Source organism: Alosa sapidissima, chromosome 3 (assembly GCF_018492685.1).
Source record: "Alosa sapidissima isolate fAloSap1 chromosome 3, fAloSap1.pri, whole genome shotgun sequence".
Classification (NCBI taxonomy): domain Eukaryota; kingdom Metazoa; phylum Chordata; class Actinopteri; order Clupeiformes; family Clupeidae; genus Alosa; species Alosa sapidissima.
In genome coordinates, this window is record NC_055959.1 from 13,289,790 (window position 1) to 13,301,932 (window position 12,143).

General features: G+C 42.2%; 1 protein-coding gene across 1 annotated transcript in view; it reads left to right on the forward strand.

The window, feature by feature from the left end:
- The first annotated feature begins 439 nt into the window (after nucleotides 1-439).
- Nucleotides 440-12,143, forward strand: part of LOC121704885 — a 16,501-nt gene continuing 4,797 nt past the window's right edge. Inside the window, exons 1-8 of the mRNA XM_042085425.1 lie at nucleotides 440-451; nucleotides 2,310-2,318; nucleotides 2,718-2,723; nucleotides 9,204-9,923; nucleotides 10,633-10,794; nucleotides 10,899-11,028; nucleotides 11,128-11,494; nucleotides 11,590-12,143. The exon at nucleotides 11,590-12,143 is cut by the window's right edge and continues 382 nt beyond it. Of these exons, the coding sequence (XP_041941359.1) occupies nucleotides 10,635-10,794; nucleotides 10,899-11,028; nucleotides 11,128-11,494; nucleotides 11,590-12,143 (1,211 nt within the window). The 5' untranslated portion in view covers nucleotides 440-451; nucleotides 2,310-2,318; nucleotides 2,718-2,723; nucleotides 9,204-9,923; nucleotides 10,633-10,634. The remainder of the gene's footprint in view (nucleotides 452-2,309; nucleotides 2,319-2,717; nucleotides 2,724-9,203; nucleotides 9,924-10,632; nucleotides 10,795-10,898; nucleotides 11,029-11,127; nucleotides 11,495-11,589) is intronic.

Genomic DNA, 12,143 nt, shown 5'->3' on the forward strand with positions numbered 1-12,143 from the left:
ACTATATATATACAGTCTATGGTTCGGCCATTCCAACTGTAAGCTGTCATCAATTATGGCTCCCCTCCATCTTTTTACTTAGATTATATTTTAGACAATATTCAACAATATTTCATTCAGCAGCCATTTTTGCATTTTCATGCACTCGTAATTCCCTGGAATTACATTTTCTAGTTATGTCTGAAGCGCCACTTTCAAGCTTGTCCGTGTTTTTGGGTCAAATGGAGTTTTGAATGGGAACTATTTTTTGATACATGATCGCGTCAAAATCGCTATTTTTAAAACACTAAGAGGCTCGACACAACATGAAACTTCCATCGAAGTATCATCAGTGTGTCTACACATGAACTCAATGAAACTCACTTGGGTTTTCTGCTCGCTGCCATCATGCCAGTCAAGGAGTGAGTTGTCCAAAACCTTTCTTTTTAGTAAACGGTGTGTACCATAGACTGTATATATAGAATATGTATTCGCATATTATGTCCCTTGCTGGCCACCGGTATTTTAACATGGCGCACGTACACGGCTAGTCGACCCTGTGCTATGTAGATTTAAATGTGTATTTCTAGGCCAATAGGCATGCTTCGAATTGGTGGTGGTGGTAATTAAACATGAATGAGGCCACATTTATGAATGGTAAATGTTGATTTTGTTAACAAACAACTGAAAATGTTACACAGGGGGGCTTTAAAGAAAGAACGGCTAAGGACATTTAGATTGAAAAAAAAAGTGCAGGAATTACAGCAGTGTCTTAACAAGGTAAAATTAGCTTAGCCAGTCGTGACAATGACATGACCGAACATGAACAGGACTGACTGTGCGTGGTAACGTTCGATGAGATGAGCTTAAGATCAGGCTTGTCATACAACATCAGTAGTGACAGTGTGGAGGGATTCGAAGATTTTGGCTCCCAGGGAAAGACGGCGCGTATGGCAAACCATGCTTTGGTGTTTATGGTTAGAGGTTTGACTGGGAAGTGGAAGCAGCCTGTGGGGTATTTCCTTTCTAAAGATGCGGCCCCAGCACACATTTTACAGGCTCTTCTAAAAGAGTGTTTGGATAAAATTAGGGCAATAGGCCTAAGTTGTGGTCTGTGACCAGGGGTCAGGTAATGTCTCGCTTTTTAAGCTGCTAGGCATCACCCCTGAGCAGCCTTTCTTTGTACATGCTTAAGAAAACAATCTTTGCATTGCATGATCCGCCACACCTGCTGAAAAACACAAGGTCAAATCTTGAAAAGTATACATTTCGGATTAAACAGCAAACACCCAAAACTATAAGGTGGTCGTACCTCCGGAAGTTTTTTGAATTCGATTCCCAATTGCCAATTCGAAAGGCACCAAAATTAACAAAAGGCCATTTTCAACTAAACAGCTTCTCAAAGATGAGGGTAAACAAAGCAGCCCAGGTACTGAGCCACCCTGTTGCAGCAGGTCTTTATACCTACATGGCCTTAGGCAAAATCCCTGGAGAAGCTGTTCATACAGCCGAGTTTATTTAACTCATAGATAGCTTGTTCGACTCCTTTAATGGCAGGTTTTTCAGGGACACAAAACCACTTAAGCGCCCACTCTCACACAAATCTGGCCATTTGAAATTCTTTGAGGCATGCATTCCAGTCCTTAAAAACTTAGAGGTAGTGGGATCAAAAAGTGTCCTTTTCATCAAAGGATGGTTACTTGCTATAGCTTCTGTCAGCTGTGGGACCACCTACAGTCCACTCACAAGCTGCAATATATGTTCACCTCCAGATTAAATCAGGACATCGTCGAAAATCTGTTTGCTACAGTGAGGAGGAAAGGTGGTTGTCGTGATAACCCTTCGGCAAAGGAGTTCAGGTGTGCACTGAGGATGGTCATGGTGGCAGAACTAATCAGACCAGTTGTTGGGGCCAACTGTGTCCCAGACACTGACAAATATGTCTCAACACTGAAAGACATAGGCAAGACATCACAGTGTAAATTAAGATCTGCACATTCTAACTTGCAACAAACAAAAAGCACGCCATACACCAGTGTCTACCTTGACATCCCTGAGCAGAACACTCTAGCCTACATTGCTGGTTATCTGTGTCGTCGCTGTGTAACTGCACATGAGTGTGACACATGCAGAAGTGTACTCGTGTCCACTGAAAAACACATTAATGACCCAGCACATTTATTTATCCACCACAAAGCATACAACACTACACAAGCAGATTTCGGCTCACAGATCTATTCCTGCAATTTTGAATGTGTATTTCGGGAAGTATTCAATGACAAAAAAATGACGAGAGAAAAATGCTCTAAAATCAACCAGGCCATTTACAGTCAAGCAACGTACAAAAGTTTACCAATCAAAACTTGTCTGTACATTTGTCAGTGTCCGTGTGCAGTATGCACTGAAATTCAAAAATAGGGAGTTAAGCCACAAAAATGTACAACAACAATGCAGGAAACTTAAAAAGGTTACTCATAATTAAGATGTCATGTTTTCATGTTTCTAATTCATTAAATCTGTAAATATGTCAAGATATCTTTGTACAAACTATTTCATATTTAGAATTAATACTTGTGTAATAATATGTAATAAATGTTTGATTGACTGACTCCTCACTGACTATTTGGGTGTCTGTGCCTGCCTTGTGTTCTTAGCTAAAACTAATTTTACAATGTATACCTAGTCATTTTATTAAATCGCCTGGCCCAAGCTTTGTATAGCCTATAACATTAGCTGAGTCAGTTGTCCCAGTCAAAATAACAATACCAGCACTTGTTTATATGTTTCTATTTCTAGACAATGCATTAATACATTTTCTTTGATGTTATGTATCTATCTGAATGAAATACAGTAACTGTTGTTGAAATTGACATTTATTCATTTCATGTAATTTGTAATGTAATGTAATTTATTCATTTCAATTGACATTTGGTAATTTGCTGTACATTAAATGAAGACACAGTAATTCAATCCAAGTTCTATTTGGTGATTATTTCCATCTAATCATCAATCATACAACAATCATAACAGTGCAAATAGCATCACAGTTATCACAATCTACAAAAAAGCTTATAGTATGAAAGGTTTCTCCAAAAGGAGCACTTTAAAAGCGAAAGACTAAAAAAGCATTACTGTTCTGAGTTCATCCTTTTACCGGCACAATACATTTGTTACAACTCTCCCTGGTGGTCAGAAGACCAGGGACCATACATACATACACATATTTTATCTGGGCACTACAGATTTGCAGAAATTCGTAAGGGCACCACAAACTATCACCATATCATCCAAAAGGCTCACTTGGGAAACTGGAATGATAGAATGCAACATTTTGAAACTCTTCCATCGGCTTATAACTCTTTCTACATGTATTCTCACACGTGACAGTCATCTTGATGAGTCTATTTCACATGCAGGTAACTGACTCTTTCCTTTAGTTCGTCTCTTATTAAGAATCCCCTGTCTGCTAAATATTCATCCATTGGCTCTACAAGGTCCAAAAATTTTGATTCCAGTGTTATTTGTTTATCCGACACTCTCCCACCCCATCCTTTGGACAGGAATGAAACTGCCCCTGCAGGAGTTATTCCCACCAGGTACTTAACCGTATTATTATGTTTGAAGTTGGACCAGGTCTGAGCTCTAGCTGTCAAGTTGCTAGGTCTCTCCATGAAAATCTCTGTACAGTCAATTATACATCGACATCTCTTGAAATGTTTCCTGAATCTTTTGGGCATATTTTTAAGGACGGCACCCTTTGTTGGCCACTTAATAACAGATTTTAAAATTGTTGCCATCACAGGTAGCCAGGATCTCAGAATGTTAGAAACTGTGCTTTCAGAGACTCTAAACCTATAGGCTATACAGCGGGGGAATTTTTTTATAGTATACTTCCAGTGAGGCTATTCGCATGAAATTTTCTACAGACATTAGTATTAATTAAGGTACGGAGCCCCGGATATGTCATGGGGAAAAAAAATAATAAGTTGTGGCCACGAAATAGCAATTCGTTCCCACAAAATAATAAGTTGTGGCCACGAAATAGCAATTCGTTCCCACAAAGTACTAATTTGTGGCCACAAAATATTAATTCGTTCCCACAAAATAGGTAATTTGTGGCCACGAAATATTAATTCGTTCCCACGAAATAGGTAGGCCTATAGGCTGTGCACTGGACAAACAGTTACAGTCGCTGTCAATCAATGGACAGGGATAGTATGGTAGTGCTATTTTAGGCTGGGAATGAAATACAAAGACATTTTGAAAAGCCTGGCATTGGAGGGATTCATTATTAGCGAGAGGCATCTCCACAGACTATTAAAAGCCAGGTCGCTGCACCGGCGTAGGTACGACTTGAACGTGTCTCTCTCGTTTGCGTTTTTTTATAAGGCGGCCGTGAACATTTCCATTAAAACATGCATCAGATAGCTGGAGGTGAATCTTCATCCCCCCCCCCCCCCCCCTCACTCTCACTTTTTCCCCATCCTCATCTCATCTCACGCCTTCTACCCACACACCCATCACTGTTCCATTTCTTTGTTATTATTTGCATACGCTGCGCGCTGATGAAGTCATACCTCTAAGTTGCGTCGCAGAGGTGTGCTGACCCGAGGACCTGTGCCGAGATAGATGGACGGTCAGGAGCAATGCCGAGGCTGATGGAGAACCGGGACAAATGAAACACTTTTTAATGAAACGTAAATTTACAAAGACATTGTAAAACACTGAAAGTTAATATTTTGTCACTAGCAACCTACATCTGTCCTCTGTCAAATACAGTTGCATTTACAGCTCTGAACAAAACCGTTCAAGAGTTTTAAGGAGAGGTCGAACGTGCGTTATGTTTCATTCGTCCCTCCTGGCTGGGACAAATGAAACAGCATGGGGGACGAATGAAACATACAGCTTAAATTATGTAAACTTCCCACAACTTCAATATTTGACAACATACCATGAATGGTACTTCAAGTATGTGTTATTTTAGATTTTAACCACTCATTGCCGTCATGGTGATGCGCGTATTTCGCGGTTATGGAAATAGCATGCACTATGCCATTAATATAGCTAGAATAATGCATGTTTCGAATTATATAATGTTTCTATAGTACAACATGTTATTTCAATTTGTTTTTATGTGGTTAAAGCCACCACACATCCAAACTAGATGTACCGCATAGCGGTACAAAATATGACCGCCGCTCAGTCCTGTACATCCGTCCCGCGAAAATAAAGCACACTTCAATTTGTCTCCATATTTTACTCCATCCCCCACTCTTGAAACTTTTGTGTATGCTTGTTTGGCATGCCTGAGTGTGTGTGTGTGCGCGGCTGCACAGAAAGTAGCCTACTAGTGCTGAAAAGGTGAATAGATTGTAGAATAGCCAAAGAAGATGTAGCATTGTTATAAAACCTTTAAAATCTCTAAACAATCACAGGTAGGGCAGTTCATCACAGTTTATCCATTGCAACTGGATTGATGAAAGGTCACTTACACCTGTAGGCTACATTGTATTTGGGAAAAGCAAAAGGTATCAGCATAATGTTATTTATTTATTTATTTATTTATTTATTTATTTATTTATTTATTTATGAACAAAAACATCTGTCAGTTCCATGCCGTTTTCAACAGCTATCAAAAACAAAGGTCATTTTTGGATGGATGGATTTTTTGTGAATGTTTCTTCTTCTACATAAGATTTTAGTCATCTTTAGTTCATGTAATACTTTATTGTCAATGCACAAATTAAGTAACAGTAGTCTGAAACGTTATTGTTAATGCACAAATTAAGTAACAGTAGTCTGAAATGAAATGCTGTTTTACATCTAACCAGTGGTGCAAATAACTGACATGTCCAAATGGGCCTTGATGAAATGCGTCGCTAGACTGTTCATACACATTTTAACGGGCCAAAGTTGAAGAGCTGTTGTCTATGGAAGCCCGTTTGCGCCACATAAAAAAAAATTCTGATCTATTATATCTCATTATTGTGAGATACTATGTCATTAGTATCTCGTTATTGTGACATAGTATCTCGTTATTCTGAGATACCTATCTCGTTATTCTGACATATTTCGCTATGACTAAATAGGAAAAGCTTTGCCCCTTATATTTCCGTGGTCATTCAAGATGGATTCGATCATTGAAAACTATTTTCGACGTGGTTTTACAAACAATGAGATACAAACGCTTTTACATGAAGAGCATAATATTGAAATAAGCCTCCGCACTTTACAGAGAACCTTGCAAAGAAAGCACCTCTGGCGTCGGCGCAATAAAACTGATGTTGCTGAAGTTGCAGAGTTCATCCATCAGCAACTCCAGACTTCGGGTCAATTGCATGGCTATAGATGGATGCACCAGAAGTGCTGGATGGCTGGCATAACTACGGACCGAGAAACTGTCCGTCTGATGTTAAGACTAATGGATGGTGGTGGCGTAGATTTGCGAGCAAGACACCACTTGAGACGCCGTGTGTATGTCAGTCGTGGGCCGAATTATGTGTGGCATATAGACGGATACGATAAACTGAAGCCGTACGGCGTCTGCATCAGTGGCTGCATAGATGGCTTCTCGCGAAAGATAATATGGCTTGAAGCATACAAAACCAACAGTGATCCACGCATTATTGCTGGGTACTACTTAGATGCTGTGACATCGGCGAGTTGTCCACTTAAGGTCAGGTTAGATCACGGAACTGAGAACAGTCACATTGCAACAATGCAAAGTTTCATGCGAGGCACCGATGATGTCATTTCAGCCGATTCTGTAATTATGAGTCCAAGCACAGGCAATCAAAGAATCGAACGCTGGTGGTGTACCTTGCGTAGTGAATGTATCCAGTTCTGGATGGACCATTTTGATCAGATGAAGGCAGATGGACATTTTGATGACAGCTTCACTGACAAGTCATTAATCCAGTTTTGCTTTCAGAATATCATTCAGGTTGGTTGATTTGTGCGGATCAAGGTTTTTCAGGTGGATATTTATTAATTCTAACTTGCGTTCTAACTTGAATGTTCACAAGCATTGATGACGGCAGTAGTTTAAAATGGGGAGTCACCTGCATGCGCGCCACATCTGAGTGGCAGGCTCAGGAAGAATGCGAATTACCCCTCCATAATTGGGAGGTACTGGACTTCTGGACTGGACTGGATATCATTATCATTTTTTTTCTTTACGGGCAAATAGTCTGCAAGACATGGTCACAAGCCACAAGTCGAAATTGCGCACAAGTCGCACTATGCGCGCTGCGCCCTCACCATTTTCTCTCCAATGCTTCTTATGCGCAACAGAATTGTTAATCTCATTGGCAATTTGACCTAGAAACATAGGCTAAACTAAAACTGAAGATAGGTTAATGAATGAAACGCTATTAGGCAAATAAACTTTTCCAATTATCTCTTATTGGGAAGCGCACATTGGTGATGAATGCATGCATGGTTTGCTCTTATAGCCAAGGCTAAAGCGCTTTTTGAAAATCACGATACCCGGGACACCGAACTACCGGGGTACATGAAATTTGGTGGGTATGTAGCCCCACTAGACTTATACGGAACATTTTTGTTTCGTCCCCAGGGGCCACTCCCCCCCCCCCCCCGTGCTGGGCCCCCCGAACCGTCATCATCATCATCATCATCATGGCTGCATTTCCAGTATTGGCGATAAGTAGTCGTTTGTCCACTAGATGGCGCATCGTTGCAGTGAGACGTAATTTTGTTGGAAGTTAAAAGTGGGTTGGAAAAACGCTTCCTACAAGGACTGTAGTTTACCGCAGAGAACGTCTAATAAGGATAGGATATGGCAGTTTAAGTCCGCTTAATACTGTAAGGCGTAAGCCATTGGTTTCCAAAGGAGATTTTATTTTTGTCGCCAGCATAGCCTATTGACAATTTATGTTGTAAATAGGCCTACCTTATAAGCCTACCTGTAGCTTAGGGAAGCTAACAGCTTTCTATTAGGATCTAGTTTGTGCGTTTGATGTATTTTTGCATTTAGAATAGCCAGAGCGTGGATATCTCAATCGGAAAATTAAACAATATCGGGTGCCTATGGACTAGGCTGGGTGAACCCAGCCTGATGGCACAGGGAAAAAGTATTGAACACGCTAAGAAAAAGCAGTACACAAAGGCAAGGAATGGCAAGGAACGAGCTGGAATCTATACATAGTTAGAGAGTAATTATCCCTCCTATCTGTGCAAATGAATATAAGCTGGGTTAGTACATATTGATATATATATATATATGCTATAAAAAGGTTTTTCGTTACCAAGTTGTCACACAAGAAACTTTTCATGATGGGTAAAAGTAAAGAGCTCTTTCAAGACCTTTGCAACATTATTGTTGCAAAACATATCAATGGAACTGGTTACAGATGCATTTCAAAACTTCAGAATCATCAGGTAAGCAGTATTGGAGCCATTATCTGCAAGTGGAAGGAACATCACTGCATCATCAATCGGCCATGTACAGGATCTCCTCACAAGATTTCTGACCAGGAAGTCAGAAGGATAGTCAGAAGTGTAGCCTAAGAGCCAAGGACCACTTGGAGAAAGCTCCAGAAAGACTTGGAGGCAGCAGGTTCAATTGTTACAGAGAAAATCATAGGTATTGCACTTCACCGCCATGGCCTCTATGCACGCTCACCCCGCATGACCATCACTGAAGAAAAACATGTCGAAGCTCATTGAAAGTTTGCTACACAACATTTAGACAAGCCTATGAAATACTGAGAGAATGTATTCTGGTCAGTTGAGAGCAAAATGTAACTCTTTGGATGTCATACTACACACCATATTTGGAGGAGAAATGGCACTCTGCATCACTGTTAAACTACCATACCAACAGTGAAGTTTGGAGGTGGAGGCATCACAGTGTGGGGCTGTTTTTCATCTCATGGTACGGTCAGACTTCATACAGTTGAAGGAATGATGAATGGAGCCATTTTTTATGGGAGAATCTTGCCATCCACCAGGACAATGAGGATGAGACATGGCTAGACCTTCCAGCAGGACAGTGATCCAACGCATTCAGCAAAGGAAACTCTCAATTGGTTTCAGAGAAAGGAAATCAAGGCCCTGACTTAAATCCAATTGAACAGTTTTGGAAGTTACCTAAAGATCAGGATTTACAAGAGGGACCCCTGGAATCTTCAATATTAAAAGACTATCTATTTAAAAGAATGGGCCAAAATCACATACACATTGTATATAGTTCTTGTATATAGTTATTGTGCATTTGTGTACGTGTGCATGCTGGATATGGTTATTTTGCATATTGTATATAGTTCTTGTGGGTTTGTGTGTGCATGCTGTTATATAGTTATTACCTCCGCCAAGGAGGTTATGTTTTCATCAGGGTTTGTTTGTCTGTTTGTTTGTTTGTTTGTTTGTCTGTTCATCTGTTTGTTCGCAAGATAACTCAAAAAGTTTGGGAGTGATCCGGATTACCGTCTGGATCCAGGAGGCGGTTATGTTTTCGCTTGGCAGACGTGCTGTCTACCGTAGTGCTAAGTCCACGTTGTACAGTAGACAGTTTGGTTCTCGGATTGGCCCAGAGTCTACCTTCACTGTAGACTCTGAGCCAATCAGAGAGCCAAACTGTCTACGATCGCGGCGGCCAACGTAGACTACCAGTTAAAGTAAAGGGGCCTGACTCAAGTTCGCGGGCTACGCTTTTGGCTCGTCATTGGCCCAGAGTCTACATTCATCGTAGACTTGGAACATACCAGAGAGCAGAACTCATCTTTGGCGGTCGTTAACGTTAGTTAATAGTCAGCCTCCGATTGCGCCAGAGTCTACGTTTATATCCAATCCGATAGCGAGACTGTCTATAAAAACATTTCAGGCAGGTGCGCAAACCCTTTCATCGACCCAACGGACGAGAACCCAAGCAACGGCAAGACGAGTCAAAACAGCAATCAAATTCTACAAACACATACCGCAAGGTAATGACTATTATGAAGCTAATTCCTTCTAAATGAATGTTTAAGTACAGGAATGATAACTTAATTTGAAAGAAAGGTTAGCCTACCTGCATGCATGCATCCAATGTAGCTTAACGTTAACGTTAGCATCCTGCATCTTCTCAGCATAGCATTTATAACTCTGCTATTACATGCTCGACATGCTCAGTTAAGGGTTTAATTTGTTTAATCTCATTTATGTAGGTATTCATTTTTTCTATAGTGTTTGCGTTGTAATTCGGTTTTATGCTTTCCTTGGTGAATTAGACCAATTTCAAAGACAATTTCGTTAGCAGGTTAGCGCGGGAAAGCCATAGTTGGGGGGGGGGGGGGGGGGGGAAAGTAAAACTACATAGAAATGATAAAAAATGGACATTTAAGCCACACTACGAATGGGGTGTGTATAAAATTGTGCAAAATTGTATATTTCCTTGATATTTCCTTAGTTAGAGAACAGTGCAGCTGCCGCTTGTTCAGGCTGCGGGAACTTGAGTAGCAGCTAGAGAGAGATGCTCTCAGTAGGGAGAATGAGAGTGCGCACTGGTTATATGTTGACTAACGTAAAGTAAAGCATAATGATTTTAATGTTTTAATGTTAATTGACTGTTACCAAGTGATGAGTAAAGCATAATGACAAGTAAAGCATAATGGTTTTAATGTTTTAATGTTAATTGACTGTTACCAATGTCAGATATGGATCCACTGCTGCCAGTGTTAGAGATACTGGACACTAGCGTGCCAGTAGAGAGGCAACAATGCATGCTACGGGCCTCAAAAGAGGCCAAGGCCGCGCAGGGCAAAAGCCTGAGTGTTAACAAGCTGCTGCGGGAGCCAAAGACGGCCTACAGAGAAGGTAACATCATGGCATAATGACAACCTAATGCACTGCAGTAGAGCTTTTGCTGGCTTGCTCACTAAGGTAATAAAATGTTCAAAATGGTTTTTTTTTGTCTCCAGCAAAAAAGCGCTGTCACATTGACAACCCTACGGAGGCCCAGTACCTGGGACAACTGGTTCTGACATTCGGCTGGTACTTTGGGAGGAGCTTCAAGTGGCTGGTCGAAAATGATGTCGGCTACATCAAATAGTAAGTACATTGCAGAAAACATTGAAGAAAACCAAACCAAACAGCGTACAGTTGTCCGTTTCTTAAACTAACCATGACGTGTGTGTGTGTGTGTTTCAGTGTTCTTGACCGCCACTTGGAGGAGACCCAGGACCCAAAGAGAAAAACTCCCATCAATGACGGGTGGCTGAAGGACAGCCTGATGAGCTATGTGACGCTGTTCCCCCCCGTCTCTTGTCACCTTGAGGTCAACGTGGATCGGGCCATTTACGGCCAGGGGCAGTTCAAGTCCTTCACCTTCCTTGAAATGTGGAGCTGGTACAGCCTGCATACACGCCACCAGGCTGACCCACAAGCTGGGAGTGAACAAGAAAGAAAGAAGGCGCGGGATGCTCATGCCGCTGTGAAGCAGTGGCTGCTTAAAAAGGAGGGTGACATCACCACTAAGTCCCTCAAGCGCTTCCGGGCGTACATTTTGGAGAAAGAGGTATGCTTGTTGAGTTGTCCTAATTCTCCTAATAACACTGTAACATGTGATGCATAACAGAAAACATAAAGCTGATACCTACCTGTATTTCACAGAAGTCTCAGTCGGGCGCCGCTCGTCCTGCTGCCACTCCGTCTGCTGCTGCGGCCACTCCATCTGCTCCTCCTACAGCCACTCCGTCGGCTGCTGCCGCTGCTCCATCCTGCGCGTCGTGGTGTGATGACGATGACATCATGCTAGATGCCCTCGTCACCTTTGAGAGTAGTCAAGGGAAGCCAGCTGACGAGCTGTCCACCAGCCAGCCACAGCCTGCTCCTCCTGCCGCTGCTCTTCCTCCTGCCGCTGCTCCTCCTGCGTCTCCTGGGCCTCCACTCCTCGCTGAATCTGGGCAGCGGGCCAAGAAGTCTGCCAAGAAGAGTCAGAAACGGCAGCCTGCTCCTCCTGCTGCCGCTGCTCCTCCTGCGTCTCCTGAGCCTCCACTCCTCACTGAGAAGCGGGCCAAGAAGAGTCAGAAACAGCAGCAGCCTGCTCCTCCTGCTGCCGCTGCTCCTCCTACTCCTGAGCGTCCACTCCTCGCTGCATCCGAGAAGCGGGCCAAGAAGTCCGCCAAGAGTCAGACACAGAAGACCACACCGGCCTCCAAGTCCGC